This window comes from Excalfactoria chinensis, chromosome 1, assembly GCF_039878825.1.
Source record: "Excalfactoria chinensis isolate bCotChi1 chromosome 1, bCotChi1.hap2, whole genome shotgun sequence".
In the NCBI taxonomy this organism is placed as follows: domain Eukaryota; kingdom Metazoa; phylum Chordata; class Aves; order Galliformes; family Phasianidae; genus Excalfactoria; species Excalfactoria chinensis.
In genome coordinates this window covers 71,297,878-71,321,660 of record NC_092825.1, presented here as the reverse complement: position 1 = coordinate 71,321,660, position 23,783 = coordinate 71,297,878, and the positions used below count along the sequence as shown (strand labels likewise).

General features: G+C 41.1%; 1 protein-coding gene across 2 annotated transcripts in view; it reads left to right on the top strand.

Moving 5' to 3' along the window:
* VWF (von Willebrand factor) overlaps window positions 1-23,783 on the top strand; it is a 129,191-nt gene that overhangs the window by 32,650 nt on the left and 72,758 nt on the right. For both annotated transcript variants that reach the window (XM_072352115.1, XM_072352106.1), the window contains exons 16-20: window positions 4,114-4,354; window positions 5,425-5,519; window positions 5,762-5,922; window positions 17,349-17,452; window positions 22,098-22,236. In XM_072352115.1, the coding sequence (XP_072208216.1) occupies window positions 4,114-4,354; window positions 5,425-5,519; window positions 5,762-5,922; window positions 17,349-17,452; window positions 22,098-22,236 (740 nt within the window). The remainder of the gene's footprint in view (window positions 1-4,113; window positions 4,355-5,424; window positions 5,520-5,761; window positions 5,923-17,348; window positions 17,453-22,097; window positions 22,237-23,783) is intronic.

The window sequence follows — 23,783 nt, the reverse complement described above, 5'->3', positions numbered from 1 at the left end:
GGTCTTATGAAAAATCTTAGAGGTAAGGGGACCTCTGATGTCATGGGATTTCACTCTTGAACACCTGTGGCATCCCAAGAACCTAAGCAGATATTTAAGTCAAAGATGTTGTGGCTTAGGTAGATCTGAGGAGGTACGACTTATTTGGGTCTTGGCTTGTGCTTACATGGATGTATATAATACTACTTCAGAGAGAGAGTTTCTGAGCTGAGATCCATACCAAAAGGAGAAGTCTCAGAGTCAAACTGCGGAGAAAGAACATTGAAAATGTGCAACCTGATCAATCACAGGAGGCACCAGTATCAAGGTCAGTTGCCCCTGTGGGAGAACAGAAATGGAAATGGTTGTCATTACAACTAGAATGGAAAGAAGCAGCAGCAGTGGAGGAAGTAGAGGGTGTGGGGCCATCCCCAAAACCACTGTTATTGAGAAAGACAACAGAAATAACTGAAAGGCAAGGAGATAAGAGCGTGAAGGAAGAGATGGTCACTGTTACCACTATTTATTGGCCTCTGAAAATGACTGAAAACCAAGGTTCAAGAAAGTCTGCACAGTATCTGAATGAGACTATAGTCACCTGGTTGCTTCAGTGTTGGGACATCAGGGCCAATAGAATGTTTTTAGATGGTAATGAACCTTGCCAACTAGGAAGCACTGCTAAAAACTCATCTTTAGACAGAGGAATTATTAGATGACCGGATGCTGTCTGAGAATGAGTGTTATTTTCCATGGAGGGAAAACACTCTTTAAAAGATGATCTGGAGCCTGAGATGAAAAAAAATGGACTACTATTGAAAAAAGTATCCAGTATTCGAAGGAAATAGCTGTAGTGGAAATGTTGTATGTCCCATGTTTGTTCCTAATGATCTCTACACCAAGACTGTGATCCTGGGAGAGTTAGGAGTATGTCAAAGACTCACAAAAAGAGCCCTAGAAAAATATGCCAGTGCACTAGCAGAAATGTTTGAAAGATATGAGGAACAATGGAAAATACTCCTAGTATTTGAATTGATTATTACACCTCAGAACTTCAAATAACAGTTACTTCCAATCTCATGCTTATATTTCAACCATCTCAAAAGTAACTGACAAGATAAAATGAAGAAGCAGGTTGGTATACTGGAGGAACTGTCTCTATTGATTAACTGTGATGAGCCTGTGACTATATCAGAAACACCTGAAGAAGATCAGGATGATCAAAACAGTCTACTGATTAAAGGTGATATGCCTGGAGAGCAAGGTTTATCATCAAAAATCTCAGGTATCTATCTGCTCAAGTAAATGAGTAAATGACTGCAATAAATCTATGCTACATGCTGCTTGTGGAGTTACTTATGTGAGCTTGGGGAATGTATGAAGAAGTGGCATAAAAGATCTACTCCTGTGATACAAACATCAGTGAGAGAATTATGAAGTGGATCAACCACCAATGCAATTGTTTCAGTTACTGTTGGTCCTGACCATGACTCACAAGAGAATAACACATGTAACAAACAGAGAGGCCCTGTCCTCAGCCATGTGGGGGAGAGTGTTTTGGACTATGTGGATTAGATGGCCTGGCACATCAGGCCCACAGAAATATGAGGCACTGATATTTCTTTGGTGATGAGGGGTTCTCAAGAGTTGACTATGTTGGAGGCCAAAATAAATCTGACTGGCAAAAGCATCCTATTGTGACTGGCCCAGGGGCTCCATGTATACTAGGGACTGATTACCTCAGAAGATGCTATTTTAAGGATCCCAAGTGGTATTGATGGGCCTTTGGAATAGTTGCTGTAGACACAGAAGGTGTTGAGCAGCTGTCTGTTTTGCCTGGCCTATCAGAAAATTCATCTGTTGTGGGATTGCTAGTAACGGAAGAGCAAAAGGTACCAATTGCTACAAAAATGGTGCTCAGAGAGCAGGACTACACTAATCAGGATTCCTTGCTCCCCATTCATAAGTTGATTCGTCAACTAGGGAGTCAGAGATTGATAAGCAAAACTCTATCATTTTAACAGCCCAATACAGCCAGTGCACAAGGCCAGTGGAGAATGGAGGCTGATGGTAGACTACGGTGGCCTGAATGAAGTCACACCCCCACTTAGTGCTACTGTACTGGACATGCTGGAACTCCCTTCTTTTAGCACTCTGACTGCTGGTGCACAACTGGATGTTCAAAGGGAAAGGTTCCCTCCACCCATCATGCTACTGATAACACTTGGAGTAAGTGGATTGCATTGATTACACAGCGAGCTTGGATGGGGAACCCCAGTCATCCAAGAATCTTAAAAGTGTACATGGACTGGCCTAAAGGTAAAAATCCCAGAACAGGAACAGCAAAATAGGTATAGTGTGCTAAAGAGGTCCCACCATACAACAAATTACCAGAGAATGAAAATAAATATGTCCTGTTTGCTGATGGATCGTATATTGTGGGGAAGCATCACAAATGGAAAGCTGCTATGTGGAGCCATACATTACAAGTTGCAGAGGCCACCAAAGGAAAAGGAGAATCAAGCCAATTTGAAGGGGTAAAGGCAGTACAGCTGGCCTTAGATGTTGCTGAATGGGAGAAGGTGGCCAATGCTTTATACTGACTCATGGATGGTGGCAAATGCCTTATGGGGGTGGTTACAGCAGTGGGAACAAAGGAGTAAACCTACTTGGGCTGCTAAACTGTAGAAAAACATTGCTGCACAAATTGAGAATATGGCTGAAAGGGTGTGTCATGTAGATGCTCATGTGCCCAAGAGTTAGGCTACCTGAACAACAAAATAATCAACAGGTAGATCAAATGCCCAAATTGAGGTGGCTCAAATAGACTTGGACTGGAAACACAAGGATGAATTTTTTTCTAGCTCAGTGGGCCCATGAGACCTCGTGCCATCAAGGAAGACATACAACATTTAAGTGGGCTAGAGACCAAGAGGTGGACTTACCTACTGAGGCTATTGCACAGGTTATTCATGATTGTGAAACATGCACAGCAATCAAACAAGCAAAGGGGATGAAACCTCTCTGGGAGGAAGGGCCATGGCGAAAGTATAAATATGGGGAGGTGTGGCAGGCTTATTATATCACTTTGCCACAAACCCATGATGCTGTGTGTTTATGATGGTGAGTGGGTGGCTTGAAACATATGCAATATCCCATGGTACCACCCAAATCACCATACTAGGTCTCAAGAAACAAGTTCGGTGGCAACATGGAACTCCAGAAAGAACTGAGTCAGATAACAGGACTCATTTCAAAGGCTTTCTTGTAAATACTTGGGCACTGAGTGGATTTGTCATATCCCCTATCATGCACCAGCTTCTGGTAAAACAGAATGATACAATAGGTTGTTTAAAAACTATGTTGCAAGCAATACATAGTGGAACACTAAAGCACTGGGAAAAGCATTTGGTAGAATCCACCTGGCTGGTCAACACTCAAGGATCTATCAGTTGTGATGGTCTTGCCCAATTGAGCTCCCTACATACTGTAGAGGGAGATGAGGTCCCTGTAGTACATGGAAAGAGCATGTTGGGAAAAGTGGTTCAGGCCTTTCCACCTTCTGGAATGGCTAAACCTCTCTGTGGTATTGTGTTTGCTCAGGGACCTGGTTCCACTTAGTGGGTGATGCAAAAAAATGAGGATGTTCAATGTGTACCACAAGGGAATCTGATGTTGGGGGAGTGCAGTCAGTAATTCCATGTATATGTATATATATGTGTGTGTGTGTATGTTTAATGCATGTTAATAACTGTTTGTTTGCATGCATGTTAAGTATTATGCACTTATGTGAAATAACAGGTGGAATGTCATAGTTTTATGACAATTGTTACTGATTTACTGCATCATTATATGATATAGTGCACTGAGAGTCTCATAAGTGAGTACTACAGTTTCCAGAAAACTTTGCTGTTCTGTTTTCTGGCTGGTGGGAAAGGTAAAACTGGCTGAAGGTCATAAGACTTTCTCTTTTTGCTCCCAGGTGGATCAGAGTAAAAATCTTGGTTTTCAGAAACACTATCATTTATTTGATTTATTAGCTTCAATCCCATTTAACTTGTATTTTTGCTATTATAATTTATCTTTTTTTCCTTTAGTTCAAGTCCTGATCTTCCTGATGTACATATCTTTCAACAGCAATGACCTGTCCTGAAGGACAGATTTACCAGCAGTGTGGGATAATGTGCAACCAAACATGCCGATCGCTGTCCTACCCAGATGAGAACTGTGATGAATTCTGCATGGAAGGATGCTACTGCCCACCTGGGCACTACCTAGATGAGAGTGAGGAGTGTGTACCAAAGTCCCAGTGCTCTTGTTACTATGATGGTGAGATCTTCCAGCCAGAGGATATCTTTTCAGATCATTACACTATGTGGTAAGTACAGGATCTGTTGCTATGTGCCGTGACTCAGAAATTTTTGGATGGTTTGACTAAGTGGTTTAGTTCTGCAGTTTGATTATCTCCTCTGAAAATAGCTTAAAAGAGCATGGTTTTTTGCCCTTGACTAAACAAATTTTGCTGTTGCATCTCTCCGTATCATTTCTAACGTTGGCTTAGTTAAAATAATTGTTCTGTGAGCAATTCCTGACAGTTTGATTTGGAATTTATTTACTGACAGTGGCTACTTTGTAGGCTTTCAAAATTATATTTTTTGTGTACTGCAATCTATTTAATAAATACTAAAACCTTATTACCTACCAAAGATACAAATATTAAATAGCATTTCTCGTTATTAAATTGGGTAGTAGTACACTGAGAGTGGGGACGTGTAAAGCAAACAAAGACAATGGCAGAGACTTTATTTGAGATGCTGGTGTTAGAGAACAAGATAACAAAGAAAGAGAAATTAACTCATTCCTCCCAGCAACAGTTCAGAAAAAAAGGGTGAGCTGAGGAATGCAGCCTTCACCAGTTTGAAATCTGGTGCACCAGAAAGGGAGCGGGGAGAGGGGAACCACTTAGGCTCTGAGTATGTGTGCTCCCAGAAGCATGGATGGAAGCACTGTTGAGATGGGGAGTGAAGTATGTACCTAGGCTCCCCCTGCTCCAGGCACCCATTTAGATTTGGGAACATGGTCAAAAAAAAAAAAAAAAAAAAAAAAAGAGTCAAATATTGTAGGCACTTTACCTGTTTCCACAGAAAACCTGACTATAATTATGTTCAGTGTTATGCCTGTGCAAGAATAGGACTATGCATTGGATTCAGTGGGACAGGGACAAGAGTAAGGCTGGGTGACCATGCTAATGCATTACCAGTTATCTCAAAGAAGGTTGGCCTTTAATGTTGGTAAGCTCATTGAATGGCGAACAGCAGATCAGTCCAAATTAGAGGTATAATTTTGTTACTCTCACTGGTTTCCTTTAGGCCCATCCGGAAAAAGCATCATAAGCTGGAAAAAAACAACAGATGTCACTTTGTTAAATATAAACTCTGTTTTTCTTAGCTATTGTGAAGATGGTTTCATGCACTGCAGTAAAAGTAAAGCTTCTGGTGCCATATTGCCAGATGTTTTCACTGATGAGAAGCCTTCTGCCAGACGTTAGTATGCATCAATTAATATTTCCTGTTCTTCCTCCTGTTTTTCATCTTTGGTCTTCTGGCAATACAATGTGGGGAATAGGGGTGTGTGTGTATGTGTGTATGTATTTTGTTATAGGATACAAATGTTTGCATGTTGTTCTATTCTATATCCTGACTTAATTATCTAACATCCTCCAGAAAAATACATGCTAACAATACTTGAGTTCTAAAAGAAATTTCTGTGAACTTATTTTTTAAAGTAAAAAGGAGCTTGACATGCAGATCACCCATGGTAACACTTATCTGTCCTGAAAATAACCCAAGAGCTGAAGGGTTGGAGTGTGCCAAGACTTGCCAGAATTTTGACCTGGAGTGTGTCAGCCATGGCTGCGTATCTGGATGCCTGTGTCCAAAAGGGATGGTAAGCAGGCTTAATTTCACAAAATTGAAGCAGGCAACCTTTGATTTCTCTATATCATTCTTTCCTGTCAGTCTTCTTGCAGCTTGGAAACATGTGGTTGTGAGTCATTTCAAAATGATAATGAAGTTACAGCTAGTTTAAAGTGTCTATGTAGGTTGCTCTGGAGCTAATGCTTTTTATTTGATTCCATGGAAACAAATATTAAGAGCAGAATAACTCTATTTTGTAGAACAAATTCTCAGCTACAAAAAGCTATTCCTCAGCATGCTTTCTGCTGTTAGCTATGCATTTTCACCAGTGATGAACAAGAACCTGAAAACCGCAATTGTAAAAATCTGCACCTGCAGTAAAAATCTGCACCTGCAGTGACCTGTCACCTGCAGTGACACAGTTTCTTCGTTGCCATGGCTTAAACACAGCACCCACTGCCTACCTGTGCTCCCATTTACTGTTTGATGACCATGAATATTCAGCAAGTGTTGATGAATGTCAGTGGATGCCATTTTTTCCTGATGGTGGAATTCAGTTTCATATCTTTACTTTGGTCCGTGTCAGTTGCTATTTTGTCAGACTACCTTCTGTCACATGGCAACAAAATGTAATGGAAAATTGGTGGGAAAGTTCAACCTCTACTGCTGTAGCACTAATATGCACCTCTGATGTCATGGAACAATGTAGTGAAATGGTCATTGGTCATTTACTGCAGAGACTAGCTACAGAGCAGGTAAGACTGCACTGGGCAAAGGATCTGGAGTAGAAAAAGCCAAAAGAAAAGCTCTTTTTTAAAGGCTTTTCTGAAGGCAGTAACAGTGCTTTGCCTGTGCTGGGGAGCTGACAGCTTGTGGGCGGGCTCCTGAGTCATCAGGGTTGGAGCAGACACAGTCGCGGCAGTTTAAACAGCCTGAGAACCTGTTGTTGCTTGCCCTTAACTTCAGCACCTGACAACAAGCTTTAAGTAGCCTTAAGGAGGGCAGAAGCTAACTGTTCATCCCGGGTTGTTTTTTGCTCATAGTGAGCCGAGTTGTTTAGTGAGTGAGCATTGCCCCTGCTGCCCATTGGGTGATGCAATGGTGCTTGTAGGAGGTGGCTTAAGTGGTGAGGGCTGTAGGTATTAGCCTTTTTTGCTTAGATTTCCAGCTCTCGTCTTGGTGGTCTGAGACTGCAGGCCTAATAATGGTCTCTACCAGACAGAGGTCCTACTCCACAAAAACTGTGGCAACCCAAATGGAGGGCCTGCCCAGAAATGTAGTGGTTCAGGTTTCCAGCTGTATGGAGTTGCTGCTGCCTGGGGAGAGTGGCAGGGATACCACCTGCGTGAGATGTGAGCAGGTGGACGAGCTGCTAAGCCTGGTGGTGGAGCTCAGGGAGGAAGTGCAGAGGTTAAGGACCATTAGGGAATGTGAGAGGGAGAATAAGAAAGAGGACCTCGGAGGAAACCCCAGAAAAGTGACGGACCCCCACCACTGTCACAGGAGGACAGTCCCAACTGATGAGGAGGGCTGGCAGAGAGTCCCTACTCGCTGTCATGTGTGCTCCCCCTGCCTGCCTACGCTGTGTCCACCGCTCCCCCTGAGCAACAGCTATCAGGCATTGGAAATTGAAGAGGAGGTGAGTGAAGAGAGGATGGAGGAACTGCCTAAAAGGAACCTAAGGCAAGGTGGCCACCCCATGCCTAAAGACTTCATCTGCTAGGAAAGTAAGAAGGATGGTCATGGTGAGTGACTCCCTTCTTGGAGGAACAGAAGGCCCCATATGCGGACTGGACCAGTGCCATTGGGAGTTGTGCTGCCTTCCTGGGGCCTGGGTCAGGGACATAACCAAGAGACTCCCTAAGCTGGTTAGATCCACTGATTACTTTCCGTTACTAGTTGTTCAGGTGGGTAGTGATGAAATTGCTCAGAGAAGCCTGAGAAATATGGAAAGAGATTTTAGAGGTTTAGGGCGATTATTTGAAGGTGCAGGAGCTCAAGTGATTATTTGTTCTGTACCATCAGGGGGAGTGAGGGACATAGAACAGGCCTGGAAAGTACACTCATTGAATAAATGGCTCAGATGCTGGTGTCAAACCAGAAAAAACCCAGTTTGGGTTCTTTGACCATAGGGCAGTTTGCTCAGCTCCTGGCCTGCTGCCTGTCCATCGAACCTCCATTATCACAGTATCACAGTATCGTGCGAGTTGGAAGGGACCTTAGAGATCATCGAGTCCAACTCCCGGGATTCGAGCCTTCTGTGTAGCGAAGCGGCACTTCTAACCACTTGCTCCACAGGGGGGATTTGAACTCCAGGCCTCCGGTGTTGCAAGCAGCAATTCTATCACTGCACCACCAGGGCACACAAAGGGAACAACAAATCCTAGCTTGGGAGCTAGCGGATCTTATCAAAAGAGCTTTAAACTAGCTATGATGGGGAGAGAGGATGAAACAGGGCTTACAAGAAATGAGCCTAGGGGAATAGAGCTTGAGCTGAGGGTGAGGCAGGCGACACGGCTGAAGTGCATGTACACCAACGCATGCAGCATGGGCAACAAGCAGGAGGAGCTGGAAACAACTGTGTGTCAGGCAAACTGTGACCTGGTTGCTATTACTGAAATATGGTGGAACAGCTTCCATGACTGGAGTGCTGTGATAGATGGTTACAAGCTCTTCAGAAGGGATAGATGAGGAAGGAAGGGTGGTGTGGCCCTTTATGTTAAAGACTGTTTTGAAGTTGAAGAGCTTGGGGTTGGGAATGATAAAGTTGAGTGTCTGCGGGAAGGGATCAGGGGAAAGGCCTGCAGGGGTGACATCTTGGTGGGGGTCTGCTATAGATCACCTAGTCAGGATGAAGAGGTGGATGAGGCATTCTATGAGCAGCTCGCACAAGCTGCACATTCACCAGAACTCGTTCTCATGGAAGACTTCAACTTCCCTGACATAGGCTGGCAATATAATACGGCACAGAGGAAGCAGTCCAAGAGGTTTCTGGAGTGTGTGCAAGATTGCTTCCTTACACAGCTGGTACAAGAGCCTACTAGGGGTGGTGCCCTGCTAGACCGGCTCTTCACTAACAGTGAAGGCCTGGTGGGTGATGTGAAGGCAGGGGACTGTCTTGGGCACAGCAACCACAAAATTCTAGAATTCTGTTCTTGGAGATGTCAGAAGGGTGACTTGTAAAACTGCTCTCTTGAACTTCCAGAGGGCAGATTCTGACCTATTCAAGACACTCGTTGCAGGGGTTTCTTGGGAGTCCAACCTTAAATGTAAAGGGGTCCAAGAAAACTGGATGCTCCTCAAGATGGAAATTTTAAAGGCACAAGAACAGGCTGTCCCTGAATGCCGCAAGGTGAGCCGTAGGGGAAGAAGACCGGTGTGGATGAACCAGGGTCTATTGTTGAGATTCCAGAAGAAAAAGAGAATCTATGTCCTCTGGACACAGGGACAGGCTACTTGGGGAGATTACAAGGAGGTTGAGAGAAGAAACAGGAGGTTGAGGTAAGAGAAGAAACAAGGAAAATGTCCACCCCTTACTTAATGCAGTGGGGAATGTGACCACTGAGGATAAGGGGAAGGCTGAGGTCCTCCGTGCCTTCTTTACATCTGCCTTCAATGGGCAGAACAGTCCTCAGGGCACTTTATGCCCGGATCTGAAGGTCTGGGATGGAATGCAGAATACATCCCCAGTGATTCAGGTGGAGACAGTTAAAGAGCTCCTTCTCTACCTGGACTGTCACAAGTCCATGGGACCAGACGGGCCCCACCCTTGGGTGCTGAGGGAGCTGGCGGGGGTGATTGCTGAGCTGCTCTCCACCATCTACCAGTGCTCCTGGTTAACTGGAGAGGTCCCACAGGATTAGAGGCTTGTTGATGTGATTCCCATCTAAAGAAGGGTAGTAAGGAGGATCCGGGGAACTACAGGCCTGTCAGCCTGACCTTGTTACCAGGGAAAGTTATGGAGCAAATCATCTTGGATGAGATCACATGGCACGTGCGTGGCATCCAGGGGATCAGGCCTAGCAAAAATGGATTCATGAAAGACAGGTCGTGCTTAACCAATCTCATCTCCTTCTACGATTGGGTGACCAGGCTGGTAAATGAGGGTAAGGTAGTTGATGTAGTCTACCTGGACTTCAGCAAGGCCTTTGACACGGTTTCTCACAGTTTTCTCCTGGGGAAACAGGCTGCCCATGGCCTAGACAGGTATACCCTTCTTTGGGTAAGGAATTGGCTTGGAGGGTTGTGCCCAGAGGGTAGCGGTTAATGGAATTAAGTCCGGCTGGCGACCTGTTACAAGTGGTGTCCCCCAGGGGTTCAAGGGCCCGTTTGTTTAACATCTTCATTGATGACCTGGATGAGGGAATTGAGTGTACCCTCAGTAAGTCTGCATATGACACCAAGTTGGGAGGTGGTGTTGATCTGTGTGAGGGTAGGGAGGCCCTCCAAAGGGATCAGGATAGGCTGAATCGCTGGGCTGTGGTTAATGGGATGAGGTTCAACAAGGCCAAATGCTGGGTCCTGCACTTTGGCCACAATAACCCCATGCAGTGCTATAGGCTTGGGGCAGAGGGGCTAGATGACTGTGTAGAGGAAAGGAAGCTGGGGGTGTTGGTTGATGTTTGGCTGAACATGAGCCAACAGTGTGGGCAGGTGGCCAAGAAGGCCAACATCATCCTGGCCTGTATAAGAAACTGTGTGGCCAGCAGGAACAGAGAGGTGATCATCCCTCTGTACTCAGCTCTGGTGAGGCCGCATCTTGAGTACTGTGTAGAGTTTTGGGCTCCTCACTACTAGAAAGACATTGAGGCCCTGGAACATGTCCAGAGAAGGGCAACAAAACTGGTGAGGGGTCTGGAGCACAAGTCTTATGAGGAGTAGCTGTGGGATCTGGGATTGTTAAGCCTGGAGATGAGGAGGCTCAGGGGAGGCCTCACTGCACTTTACAACTTCCTGAAGGGAGGTTGTGATGAGGAGGGGCTTGGCCTCTTCTGCCAGGCAACAAACAGGATCCGAGGAAATGGCCACAAGTTGTATCAGATGAGGTTTAACTGGACATAAGAAGGAACTTTTTTTCTCAGTGAGTGGTCAGGCACTGGAATAGCTTGTCCAGGGAGGTGGTGGAGTCACCATCACTGGCAGTGTTTAAGAGGCGTCTGGATAGGGAGCTAGGAGATATGGTTTAGGGGTGTTCTGTAGGTATGGTAAAGGGAGGACAGTTGGACTAGATGATCTTGTAGGTCATTTTCAACCTTGTGATTCTATGATTCTATGAAATGGGAGAAATTATTTTCAGTGACCTTTGTATATTAGGAAAAATGCTCATTATTTTTAAGTGATATACCTGCATAGAAGATGAAGTTTAGCTTGAAATAATAGTTGATTTTTGTATAAAAATACAGAAGATCACTTACTGCTCTTTTATGCCTGTTCAGATTAATATACAATGGACATCACTATTTGCAAGTGAAAGTGTGCGGGCTGAGGTGTATGCTTGGTTTAAGGTTTCAGGTCTCAGGAATTGACTTCAACAGGAAATAAATCAACTTTTTTGTATTTAATTTTCCCTCGTTTTCTATAATCTTTAAAATTTTCAGAATGTTGAAGCTATTCAAACATTTGTTACGTAACATTTTTGCTAGGCAGTACAGTCCATTTGATTCTGTAATGATGTGGTGTGTGCCACTGAATTCAAGAGTCAGGCCACCTTTAAAATAACAAAAGTACAAAACAAACAAACAAACAAACCACTCAGCTAGTAAGGTAAGCTCTTCTATCCATCAGATGACAGTATGGTTCAGTCTTCCCATAGTCTCATATATAATTGCATCACAATTACTTTACATCTGGCAGGGAATATGTCTTGCTCCAATTTACAGGAGGGAGGCAAGGTTCTTTTGATATATTATGCCTGGTGCGAGATTAAGAAGCAAACATTCAAATGTTGTTCCAACCAGTTTATTAGAAATAATAGTCAGCTGAGGGGATGGGGAAGGGAGAGCGGAGACTACCAAAATTAGGGTGATGGGGACAGGAAAGTGGGCGATAGGAAAGGTAGAAAAAGGGCAAGAATTGCGTAAAAGTGGGGATAGTCATCACCTGGATGCAGCAGCATCCCGTCACACGTTGTTTTGTTGGTCCGAGTTAAAAAGGGCGTAGGGGAGAGCAGCAGCAGAGCAGCAGACCGATGCAGCACAGAGCAGGCGGTGGAAAGAGCAGCGAGGTCTCATGGAGCAGGGTCTCAAGCAGCAAGCCCAGGAGAGTCCATTGGCAACAGCAGGGCGACAGTAGAGGAATCTGAAGCCATATACCTCTCTTGATGTTCTTCAGCATGCAGGCATCTTCTTCAGCATGCAGTTGTCACGTAGTGAGGCATCTGATGTCAGAAAACCTAACTTCATGGTTTGTCCATGCTCTTTTTATCCTACTTCTTCCCTGTCTATGTGACATTCCTGGGGGCTTGGGTCAGAGTCATGTGAGTACCCCTGAGATGGCCATCTTCCTTGAGATAAGCCCACACAAAAGACGACTTCAGGGCCATTCATCTGCAGCTTATCTCTCTCTCCTTGCCCCTGAACTTGTCCATCTGTTACCCTCAGACAAAGGATCCCCTGACCAGGGCTTGCCTGGACTTGTCCATCTTCAGCAAACTTTGAGGCAATAGTGTAAGAAGCATGGCCTCTTACAGAACAAAAATATGAAACAGATTCACATTTCTCAAAACCATAATGGGACAAGCTAGTGCATGGAGCACTTTGCTGTAACCATAGCCATGGGAAACAAAATCAAATTGGTGATTTCTAATGAAATGTGGTTGTATATTGCTATAACCTTAGACTCCTAAAGTGTGCCTATATGGGATATGTCAACTTGCTCCCTCATCACCAATAGGTACCTAATTGTTTAGGGGAGGCATTTCTCTGTTTTTTGCATTCTGCAGTGAGCCATTGTGCACCCAGTAGCATTTGATAAAGATGGAAGAACTTGGGGTGGTGACTAGCTTCTCTTCTGTCTTCCTTGTCTGTACCTGTACTGAGGAAAAACACTGCAAAGTCATGAAGCCTGTTTTTTTCAGGGTTGTACTGGCAGAACTGAGTAATAAAGGGACCAGGAGAATGTGAACTCCTGTTTATAAAATTGTGAGCAATACTGGACTACAGAATATTTATGGAAATAAATATTTGCATGTATTCCATGTCCTGGAAATACCTGTGCCATTTTTCAGATCTTTTTTTTTTTTTTTTCTGCTGTACAGTAGCATTTGAAAATCATGAATTCTTTTCAGTAACTTATTAAGAAATGAATTGATCTTCTGCTTATGTAAAATGGCAAGCACATTCAGAAATATCCAGTATACTTAAAAAATTCTTCCATACAATTCGCTAATATATGTAGCAGTTAATACCTAATTTAGTATGTTATCTCTGTGCTTATAGAGGTATTTACAGATCCATTAGTTATTTGTTTTAAAGAGGTATAAAATCATTAATCAAAATTGGCTGCCAATTTTGAATTACATCACTGAAAAATAATATAATCAAGAGTTCTTAATGAAGTTGATGCTGGAGTTGTCTAGATATGAGTTGGAAAATTTTCTTAAGAAAGAAATTGCCAACCAGTCTATTATTTTCTTAGTTAGAAAGTGCAGGAGAAAACTTACTACTTACAGCTGATTTTTATTCCAGTTGAAAAGTTCTCCAATTCGTTGTCTGGAACTTTTATTTATTAAAAAAAAAAAAAAAGCTCAGTGTGTCATGATGTGTCATGAAAAGTAATTGTTTTTTTATTGTTATTTTCTGGAGGGCAAGAAATTTTCCCTACTTCTCAGTCTTTCGTGGAACAAAAAAGATACTTTATAACATATGTGCATAAGTAAGAGGAAAAATATTCTTCTGCATATTAGCTTACTGCACTCCAGTTTTTCCCATTGGAAAATATTAATAAATATTAATAATAAAAGAGGAGCTGTGGTGAGCAGCTTGTTGCTGATGGTTGAAAATAAATGCTAAGTTACTGGAACAAAGGAGATAATTTTTTCCTTGTATAGCCATATTGGCAGCTCGGCAGAGAAGGATCTGGGGGTCCTGATGGATGAGAGACTCAACATGAGCCAGCAGTGTGCTCTGGCAGCTCGGAAGGCAAATGGGATTCTGGGCTCCATCAGGAGAGGGGTGATTGTCCCTCTCTACTCGGCTCTTGTGAGGCCCCATCTGGAGCCTCACCTGTGTCCAGGTGTGGAGCCCTCAGTACAAGAAAGACATAGAGATTTTGGAAAGGGTCCAGAGGAGGGCCACGAAGATGATCAGGGGCCTGGAGCACCTCCCCTATGAGGACAGACTGAAGGAGTTAGGCTTGTTCAGGCTGGAGCAGAGAAGGCTTCGGGGTGACCTCATTGCAGCCTTTCAATACCTGAAGGGAACCTACGCCCAGGAGGGGAGTAAACTCTTTGAAAGGACTGACAATAGCAGGACTAGGGGAAATGAATCCAAGTTGAAGGAGGAAAGATTTAGGTTGGATGTTAGGGGAAAGTTCTTTACTAGGAGAGTGGTTAGGCCCTGGAACAGGCTGCCCAGGGAGGTTGTGGATGCCTCGTCCTTGGAGGTGTTCAAGGCCAGGTTGGATGGGGCCCTGGGCAACCTGATCTAGTAAAGGTGTATGTTTGGTGGCCCTGCTAGGCAGGGGGGTTGGAACTTCATGATCCTTGAGGTCCCTTCCAACCCGGGTCATTCTATGATTCTATGATTCTAGGAGCAGAACATTCTGAAAATACAAAATTCAGAAACTCCAAAACTGGAAAGTGAGATTTTTTCAATTTCCAACTGCAGCAAAATTAAGGTCTAAAGTTGAAATGAAAAATACATTGTCTGCTGAGATAAACATATTTCTAAGTATGATATGTTACTCAAAAAAGAATAAAACTAAACCATATTTGAAGATTTTTTTAAATTTTAATTTCAATCAGTTTTTACCTGAAACTTAATAGATGGTTGCTTTGATTTTCTTACTTGCTCTCCTGTATGTTCCTCAGTGTAGGTTTGTCATACATAACAATATGACAGTCTTCAAAAGGAGGCAGTATCAGCTTTCTAGTGTGTGCCTCTACCAAAGGACTACATTTTGAGTGCTTAATCTTAATGGTTTTGTCTGCATAGAGACAATGGAAGTCTGTTTCACTTATATCAGCTGCTGGGTTTTAACCTCCTTTACTTAATCCCTTACTCCTTCATAACTTTGACTTTCTGCTGAGATTGTAAGGCTTATTAGGAGAAACAGAGTGAAAATCTGACTTAACTGTGTAGTGAGATTAATGCCGAAACTGTACTGATTAAACGAGCAGCCTCAGCAAGAGGCTGAGGCTCTTGCTGCTTAGGGTAGAAAAATCTTAAAGGTTCTGCAGTCTGTAATAGCATCCTCACTTTTGCAAAATTTCTTAATAATTTAATGATTAGGAAGACAGTGAAGAAATGGTGGACATTTCTATCAGGTCCCCAGCTTGGGAGAGATTCAGCATTTAGTCAACCATCTATAATCTCATGGATGCACTCTTAGGAGCAGCACTATAAGAATGTGAGGCAGTGCAAAAAGCAGCTGTAGTCATTACAGTCTTGTGGTTAACACCCATCAACTCAGGTACTGTTTGATCTTCCGTATTAAATGCTACATATTTATGAACTGAGAGGATGCCACAATTTGTCAATAATGACTCTGACCTAGTAGATAATGACTGCATGGTACTGTTCTCACCAGACATGTAACTCAGTATATCTGGCAGCACAGATACCATGCTATCTTCTGGATGTGGTGCCAGTATGACCAGCTTTACAGGAAATAAGAAATTAGCCTTCTGGTGAAATTCCACTCTGTATTATGTATGTCCAAATTTCTACATCCTACCTACCTCTCTGCATCATCCAGATAAAGCAGTCTCTTTACAGAATCATTAATTCACTGGCAACTTTAGAGATTGTCATCTGTTTTTTCCATCAGAAATGCATCAGCCTATTGAGTTTTTAGAGCTGGGCGCAGCCTTGACTAGTTTCATGTAGATGCATGAGGAAGCAAGAAGAACTGATTCTAAAATACCTTTCTATAATCATAAGTGTAATCCCCAATTCTGTATTCAGGAACTAGCACTTGAGTCTGTTGTGAACAGTGCTGATTAACAAAGTTGAAAAATTCAGAAATGTAGCCATGCACATGAATTCATACGCTACTTTTTCCTGAATACCACCATGAAACATTTAGTCTTCTTTGGCCTGTTTTTTTTTTTTTTTTTTTTCCACGTCTGTTGTGGAGATTAGGTTTGAGGCAGAACCCCAGCTCTATCACTTAGAAAAGTATTCCTATTTCCTTCTACCATAATCTACAGAGGTATGTGTGAATGAATGGTCTCTGGGATGTGAAATCCTTTTAATTTGCAGTTTCCTACGGTGGTTCTAGGTCCCTGTAGGAGAAGACAGAGTTATTCTGGTTTATTAAGTATTAGACTACGTTGATCCCATTGGCTCAGTTTTAATGGTAAAAAGAGAAAACTATTTTAATGATTTTATGGAAAGAATTTAAATTGAGAAGGTGATATTCTGTGACTTTTGAGTGAGAGGGATGGAGTGGAAGCACTCTCAATTTCAGTATTTCAAGAAGCCAGAGCAAAACTTCTCCCTAGTTTTACAGAACCACGCTGAAGTAAAAAAATAAAAAAATAAAAAATTAAAGCCAGTCTTCATTTTATGTTCTCTAAAACTGAATGCCTTCAGAATGGAAAGAGAGTTAAAAGTATAACAACAAACCTGACCTGGAGTGGACTAAACCTTTTTTTTTTTTTTTTTTTTTTTTTTTTTTTTTTTTTTTTTTAATTTGTGGTAAGCAAAATATATTATTTGTTGTTATACAAAGATAAACTGATCCCTAGTTTATCCTTAGTCCTAAACTGAAAAAGCAAATACTGGAATATAACACCATATTTCTCTGCAACAGAGCATACGAGGGTGTCATAATATTTTGAATGGACTCATAGTTATTTTAGTTATCTGGTCTTCTCGGTAGCGAGGTGGCATTTGAAACAAATGGAATGACAGCTACAGACTTTAGAGGATGGTGGGCTTTTGAGGGGAACAGGCTATCTGTGATCACAAAATCTTAACTTGCTCCACATCCTATTTCTGGTCAAGTTGAAATTTTCATTGTACTCTAATTTGTTCTTACAGCAGTTTATGCTGGTGTTTAAGTGGTGAAACAAGGCAGTGATTTTACATATTCTCATCTCTACTTATGTTAATGTAAAAAAAATAAAAATAAAAATAGAAATCCTCTATCTTCCTCAAATATTTTGTAATCTTTTTTTTAATTATTTTTTTATTTTTAATATCTTTTCCTTTATCTACATTTTCTTGTGCTTACTATTCTGAGTCCTGGTATATACTGCTAGGTCTGCATGCTAATAGATTATGTTTTGTTTAGGTGCGACATGAGAACAAATGTATTACTCCTGAGAGATGCCCATGTTTTCACAATGGAAGAGAATATGCCAAGGGAGAGACAGTGACTAAGGACTGCAATACCTGGTGAGTCGACGGAACCGTGTTTTTCTGCAGAACACCTAATATATTTCTAAATATGAAGGGTGCCCTAAAAGTAGTGTCTCCTATTTTATTATACTGTTCTGTGATGTCAGAAGTGGTTGTGGGTGGTATGGCAGTAGAACTTGAACCTTCCATTACATTTTGTTGCCATGTTGCAGATGGCAGCAAAGGAACAGTTTGACAAAATGGCATCTGACATGGAAGTGTGTATGAAGCAAAGGGGTGTCACTGAAAGTGGAAAAACCTGCACCCATTCATATCCATCGATACTTGCTAAATGTTTATGGAGTCCAAACAGTGGAGCAGAGTGTATCCACAGAGGCAACAGTGATGTAAAAGACAAGTCACGTTCTTGACAGCTATGTAAACTTTTCTGAGCATGGCATGCAGGCTCTTTTTCATTGCTAGCAAAAATACATACCGAATGATGGTTATTGCTGAAAAATGCCATTTTGTAGCTGAGAATTTGCGCTATCAAAGTGTTATCGTGTTTCTTATATCTACTATATTTTCCGTGGAAGTAAACATGATGCATTACTTTCAGAACAACACATATGTAAAATGTATGCATATATAGTTGTTTCCTTACTTGATTGGTTTTGTATAGAGACAGGATATGTAGTGAAATAATGCAATAATATGTGTTACACAGCCCAACATTTTCCTTTTCCACGTGGCATAAAGATCAGTGCCACATCTGCCAAGGTGCATGTGGTGTTTTACAAATAAGTGGCCAATATACCTGTGTAGGTCCTCTATAGGCAGTAGTTAGGGGATTTGCTGTCTCATCTTGCAACACAATAATCTATAAAGGAGCTCCTCTGTAGTGGGAGGAATGAAGGCTGCATTTTGTTGTTAAGCTCTTTTGCCATGCTTTCCATGAAATCCTACAAATCAGCCTTTTTTAGACAGAAGAATTTATCAGCAGGAAGGCCATGATATGCTAGCTATAATATGACAGATTCTCTTCAGGAAAACGTTAGAGATGTAAATGGTTAAGTAGAGCCTCAGGAAAGGTATACTTTATTTGCCTACTGGACATCTTTTGACTTCTGCCTGGACAGCACACTCACTGTTTTTGAGAAGTGTTTTTGCCTTCCATGTGTACTTGTGAAAAGACATACCACCTTATGTAGAGCTCCAAGATATCCAAGTAGTACTAGGTGCACAGCATCTAGCCACCAGTGGCATGGAATCAGTGTTCTTTTTGATTTTCAGTTGCTCACAAACATTTTACTGCAAATACATATGTCCAGCTCTGTGTTCTCTGGGAACCGTATTTCCATTATCCACTGTACAAGTGCGTGGAGTTGGATCAGAGAACCAGCACCATTAGAGTCATTTGTTTTGTTTTGTGCAGTGATCTTTCAGCAACAATAGTTTCAAGTGTTGCATTTTTAAGTTAGTGGGGCTGAGGAAGTAAGAGGAAGTAATAGGCTTTATATTAATGAAATTTCATTTTTTAAAGAAAATCTACTGTGCAATTTTTATTGTGCTGTGAAATGTGTTCAGGATTAAACATTACTCACAGATTAAAGCAACAGACAATGCAGTTCTGTAGCTGTTATTGCTTTTGTTAGCAATTTGATTTTGGGAAGGTACTTCAAAATTTTTATCCCGCAGCTTTTACATTTGATAGATTTCCCTTTTCCCCACCTTCACAGAGTCTGATTAGAAAATCCCCAGGGAAGTGATAGTGTCCATCTGTCATCATGTAAGGGGGTGGTCTGAAAATAATGCCTACTATTTTATTAAGTTGGCCATTGATGTCAGATGTATATGTTGGCAGTATTGTAGTAGAGCTTGAACCTTTTTGACATTATTCTGCTACATTTTGTTGCTATGTGACAGACGGCAGAAGAAGTGCATTCTGACAAAATAGCATCTGTCAGTGTGTCTGGAAAGGCATTCAAAGCAATGTTGAAGGACTGAATTCCTCCATGAGGCAAAAATTACGCCCTTTGACATTCATCGACACATTCTGAATGTACAGAGACCAAACAGTGGATGTTAGCACAATAGAGTGGCTGATGGGCTTATTGATTTTATTATTATTATTTTTGCTCAGTCTCCTGCTAGCTAGGAAATCAATATATTGAGACATCTTGCTTTGCTTTGCAGGTCAGGTAGTCTCATTTTTTCTTCCACCTTCTATGCTCGTGAGGAAGTCTAGCAGGTGTTCAGTAAAACATTAGTGGCAAGATATATATAGGCAAGAAACCACTGGTATATCTCCTTTCAAGATCAAACATATTCTTATCACAGCTTATGTCAGATAAGCTTAGGTTGGAGTTCTGTTTGTAGCCAAATGTGAATTCTCCTATACAGAAGATGTTCAGATTTCACCACCACAGGAAACCTCAGAGGATTCTATCACACTGTAGGACATTCCTCAGAGAGTGTATGAACATAGCTATTGATGCACAGAAAAAAGAAATATTTCTGCCCATATGTAATATGTCCAATTACTAGGTCAGATAAACTATCCTGAAAAACAGATTTCATTTAAAAATAGGTACACCACTTTAGAAAATAATGGTATTATATTTAACTATAGACTCCTAATAAAAGCCACAGGGCAAAGTGAGTTATAGTCCTGGTTACTTGGTCTCCAAAGTTGATCTCTAGAGTAAACACATTCTTTGTCATCATCAAATATTAAATTTACTACTATTTGAGTTTTCAGCAAGGAAAACCTCACAGTACTGCAAACAAAAACAGTTTTATATTTAACCTGTAATCTTCCTTAGAAGTTAATCAAACTGCTTTTCTAAGAGGATACTGTAAGAAGAGCAGGATATCTAAAGTAAAGTACTAACAGTATTCCAGCAAGCTCTCTTCATGCCTCTTTCTGTAATGCAGAAATTAAAAAAGCATGTATTCCTATGTGCAGCATGTAAAAACAAAACAAACAAAAGCCCACATATTTTTTAGGTGTTGAGCATGTTAATGTGCTATTGCTGCACTTAATGTTACTGAATGTTATATTATGCTGATGAGTGAGGTGATCATTTGGTTCATGATATCATAATTAAAGTCTGTCTGGGTAGGGATACCAATAGCCCAGGCATAGAGCCTTCTCAAGGCTGAAGCCAAAGTGGATCCTGCTGGAAATGCACCTGAGGATGGACAGCAGAGAGAAATCACAGAATCATAGAATTGTAGGGGTTGGAAGGGACCTCTAGAGATCATTGAGTCCAAATGTGTTAAGTTCCTCAGAGCTGCAGCTGATAAAGAGATCAAAGAGATGCAAAGAGGCTTTGCCCCCATTTGGTCTGCAGTAGGATCCTCTCTGACCTGTGCCCAGGGAGAAAAAGGGAATGTTCAGATCAGATCTCACCCTGGGGAATTTAATGATTTGCGCAGAGAATGCCACAACTGAAAAACTGAAACAGCTTCTGTCTCCCCAAACTACAACCAACAAACCTTAAAATGGCCTGCAAGAAAAATTTACATCAAGATTTTTTTTTATACTTGTATTTCCAGTTCTGAATACTGGGAATATTATATATTTGTTTTTCAAAAAATGTGGTACTTTAATATACCAGGCAAAAGATTTCTTGATGTCAATTTAATTCAGGTGATGTCTGGATTGATCTTAAACAGATCAAGAAAAACATTAGACATAGTAACTCTGCATGTGAAATAGACAAAACAGAAGAAAATAAAGTTATGTGAGAACACGAATAATGCGGTACATTATACAGCTGAAGAACAAACAAAAATTAATAATGTACAGTTGTGCACCTACTGTCCAAAACTATTTCCTGCATGGGAGCTTGAGAGATGAGTTAGGTTTTAACATCATTACTTGCACTGTGAGATAACAAGACAGAGAAAGTTGTTCTGTTCATAAGACCTTGTTGCATATGCTTCTTACCATGGATGGATCATAGACACCTCATTTTATTTCAGATTTAAAGAAAACTGATCACAAAGAAAGTCAAACTGAACTGTCAGCTTTTTGCATTTATAATCAACTCTTAAGCTAAGAATCTGCATCTCTGATTATATCTGTGCATACTACTTTCTGCAGAATTTAATCAGTGACACTTGCTTATAAAACTTGGACTCCAATCTTCTTTTCAAGTATCTTGATGGGAGACATAGTTCATTCAGTAACAAAGTTTTTGGCTCAGAGCAGAGATGCCACCTTTCTCATACAAAAGTAGATTTGTCAATATGTCATGCTTTACAGATGTACAAAGACTCAAAATCTATTTTCCTCCCTTAATTATTTGACACCTGTATTCCTTTATTCAAGTGTTTTGTTTTGAAGAACTCGAAAACTACCTAATTATGAAAAAGTTCTGAACACACTTTATGCTGAAGGACCAATCCTTTTAAAAATACATTGAACTAAGGGCCCCCAAAATCTTTGAGTGCAGATCAACTCATTACCGGTGTATGACAAGTGAGATTAAAAGCTCTTTCAAATGGTGACAGGGCTTTATTTTCTATAACTGCTTGTTGTTTGTCCCTTGGAGAATCCTCAGTTCATGAGCTCCTGGAGGGAGATACTTTTGTTGTTTCACTTTTCCTCAAGCACTTTACATTCTTTTACATATATTATACATTGCAAGTAATGATATAAATACTAAAGATCACTCATTTTTCTCTGTTGCAGTGTGTGTCGTGGTCGAAAGTGGGATTGTACCAAAAATATCTGTGATGGTACCTGCACTGTTATTGGTACAGCTCATTATTTGACATTTGATGGAATGAAATACAAGTTCCCAGGAGAATGTCAGTACGTATTAGTTCAGGTAAGAATATGTCAAATGCTTAACCTGTGAAACCTGTGTATTACATCAGAGAAATCTAGCATTTGCATAAGCCACAGTATCACTATTTTGATCTCTAAATTAGGTGCATGGCAGAGGAGAGCAAAGTTTATCAATGACTTCAAAAATACCTTGAGAAATTAGAAGGCTACATCACATTACAGAGAAGTGAATTAGGTTGTGTTCTGTCTAGCTGGCAGTCATAAAATGTGCGACTGCAGCATGTTATGGAGGAACTATCCAAATCTCACTTCTAGTGATGAATTCTAATGTCCATTAGTCAGTCCATTCTCCCTTTCCACTTACCTCTTCATCCTCTAGTACTGACTTACTGGGTCAGACTTCTTCAGAATGAGTTAGAAAAGTATTTAGTGAACACTTTCTAAAAGCACAGGCTGCTCGTTCACTTTGGCAATACCATTGTCATGTTTCATGCACAAAACTGGAGTAAACTACTCATTTTCCTCACAGCAAAGTGGAGGGGTAAATAAATACATAGCACACTAACATTAGTCTGTGATTTACAGGAGCTGTCAGAAATTTGGAGAGTTAAGTGACATTAAGGCAATTACAAATGCAAATCATTATATATTTAAAAGTCTGTGTTCAAAAGAAGAATTTACTTTAAAATCTGGTCTAAAAATAGATGGATCTGTTGCTTATTGATATAATAGCCTTCTACAGTTAAAAACTGTCCTGTTTCTCCTTGCAATTCTTGGACAGAAAAGTGTGATCTTTGTGGCTCTGGCTGGATCTCTGAAATATGTTTCCACTTCTATACCAATTGTATTACCATAGAAGGCTGATGGTCCTGATGTTAGTGAGAGCTCAGTAATACCATTATCTTAGGGACAGTAAGAATATATACTACTACAAGACTATTTAAAATATCACTGAATGTGCCTTATTCTTGAATAGGTGGGCCAAAACCTTTATTCATGCTAACAGATACATAAATCAACGTAGGAAAAATGGACTTGCCAGAACATATGTAGTTTGCCACATAGATTACTTCGAGTATTATGTAGGTCACTCTGAAAGTTATGCCTCCTATTTATCTCCATATAAACTATACCAGATACAAAGTGCAATAACACTATTTTGTAGAACAAATTCTCAGCTACAAAAAGCTATTTCTCAACATGCTTACTGCTGTTAGCTACGCATTCTCACCAGTGACGAACAAGAACCTGCAAACCCCAATTGTAAAAATCTGTACCTGCAGAGGGGATACAGTGTCTTCATTGCCATGGCTTAAACACAGCACCCACTGCCTACCTGTGCTCCCATTTACTGACCATGAATATTCACCAAGTGTTGATGAATGTCAGTGGATGCCATTTTTTCCTGATGGTGGAATTCAGTTCCGTACCTTTACTTCGGTCCAAGTCAGCTGCCATTTTGTCAGACTACCTTCTGTCACATGGCAACAAAATGTAATGGAAAATTGGTGGGAAAGTTCAACCTCTACTGCTGTACCACCAGCATCCACCTTTGACCTTGTAATAATATATTGGAGGCATTACTTT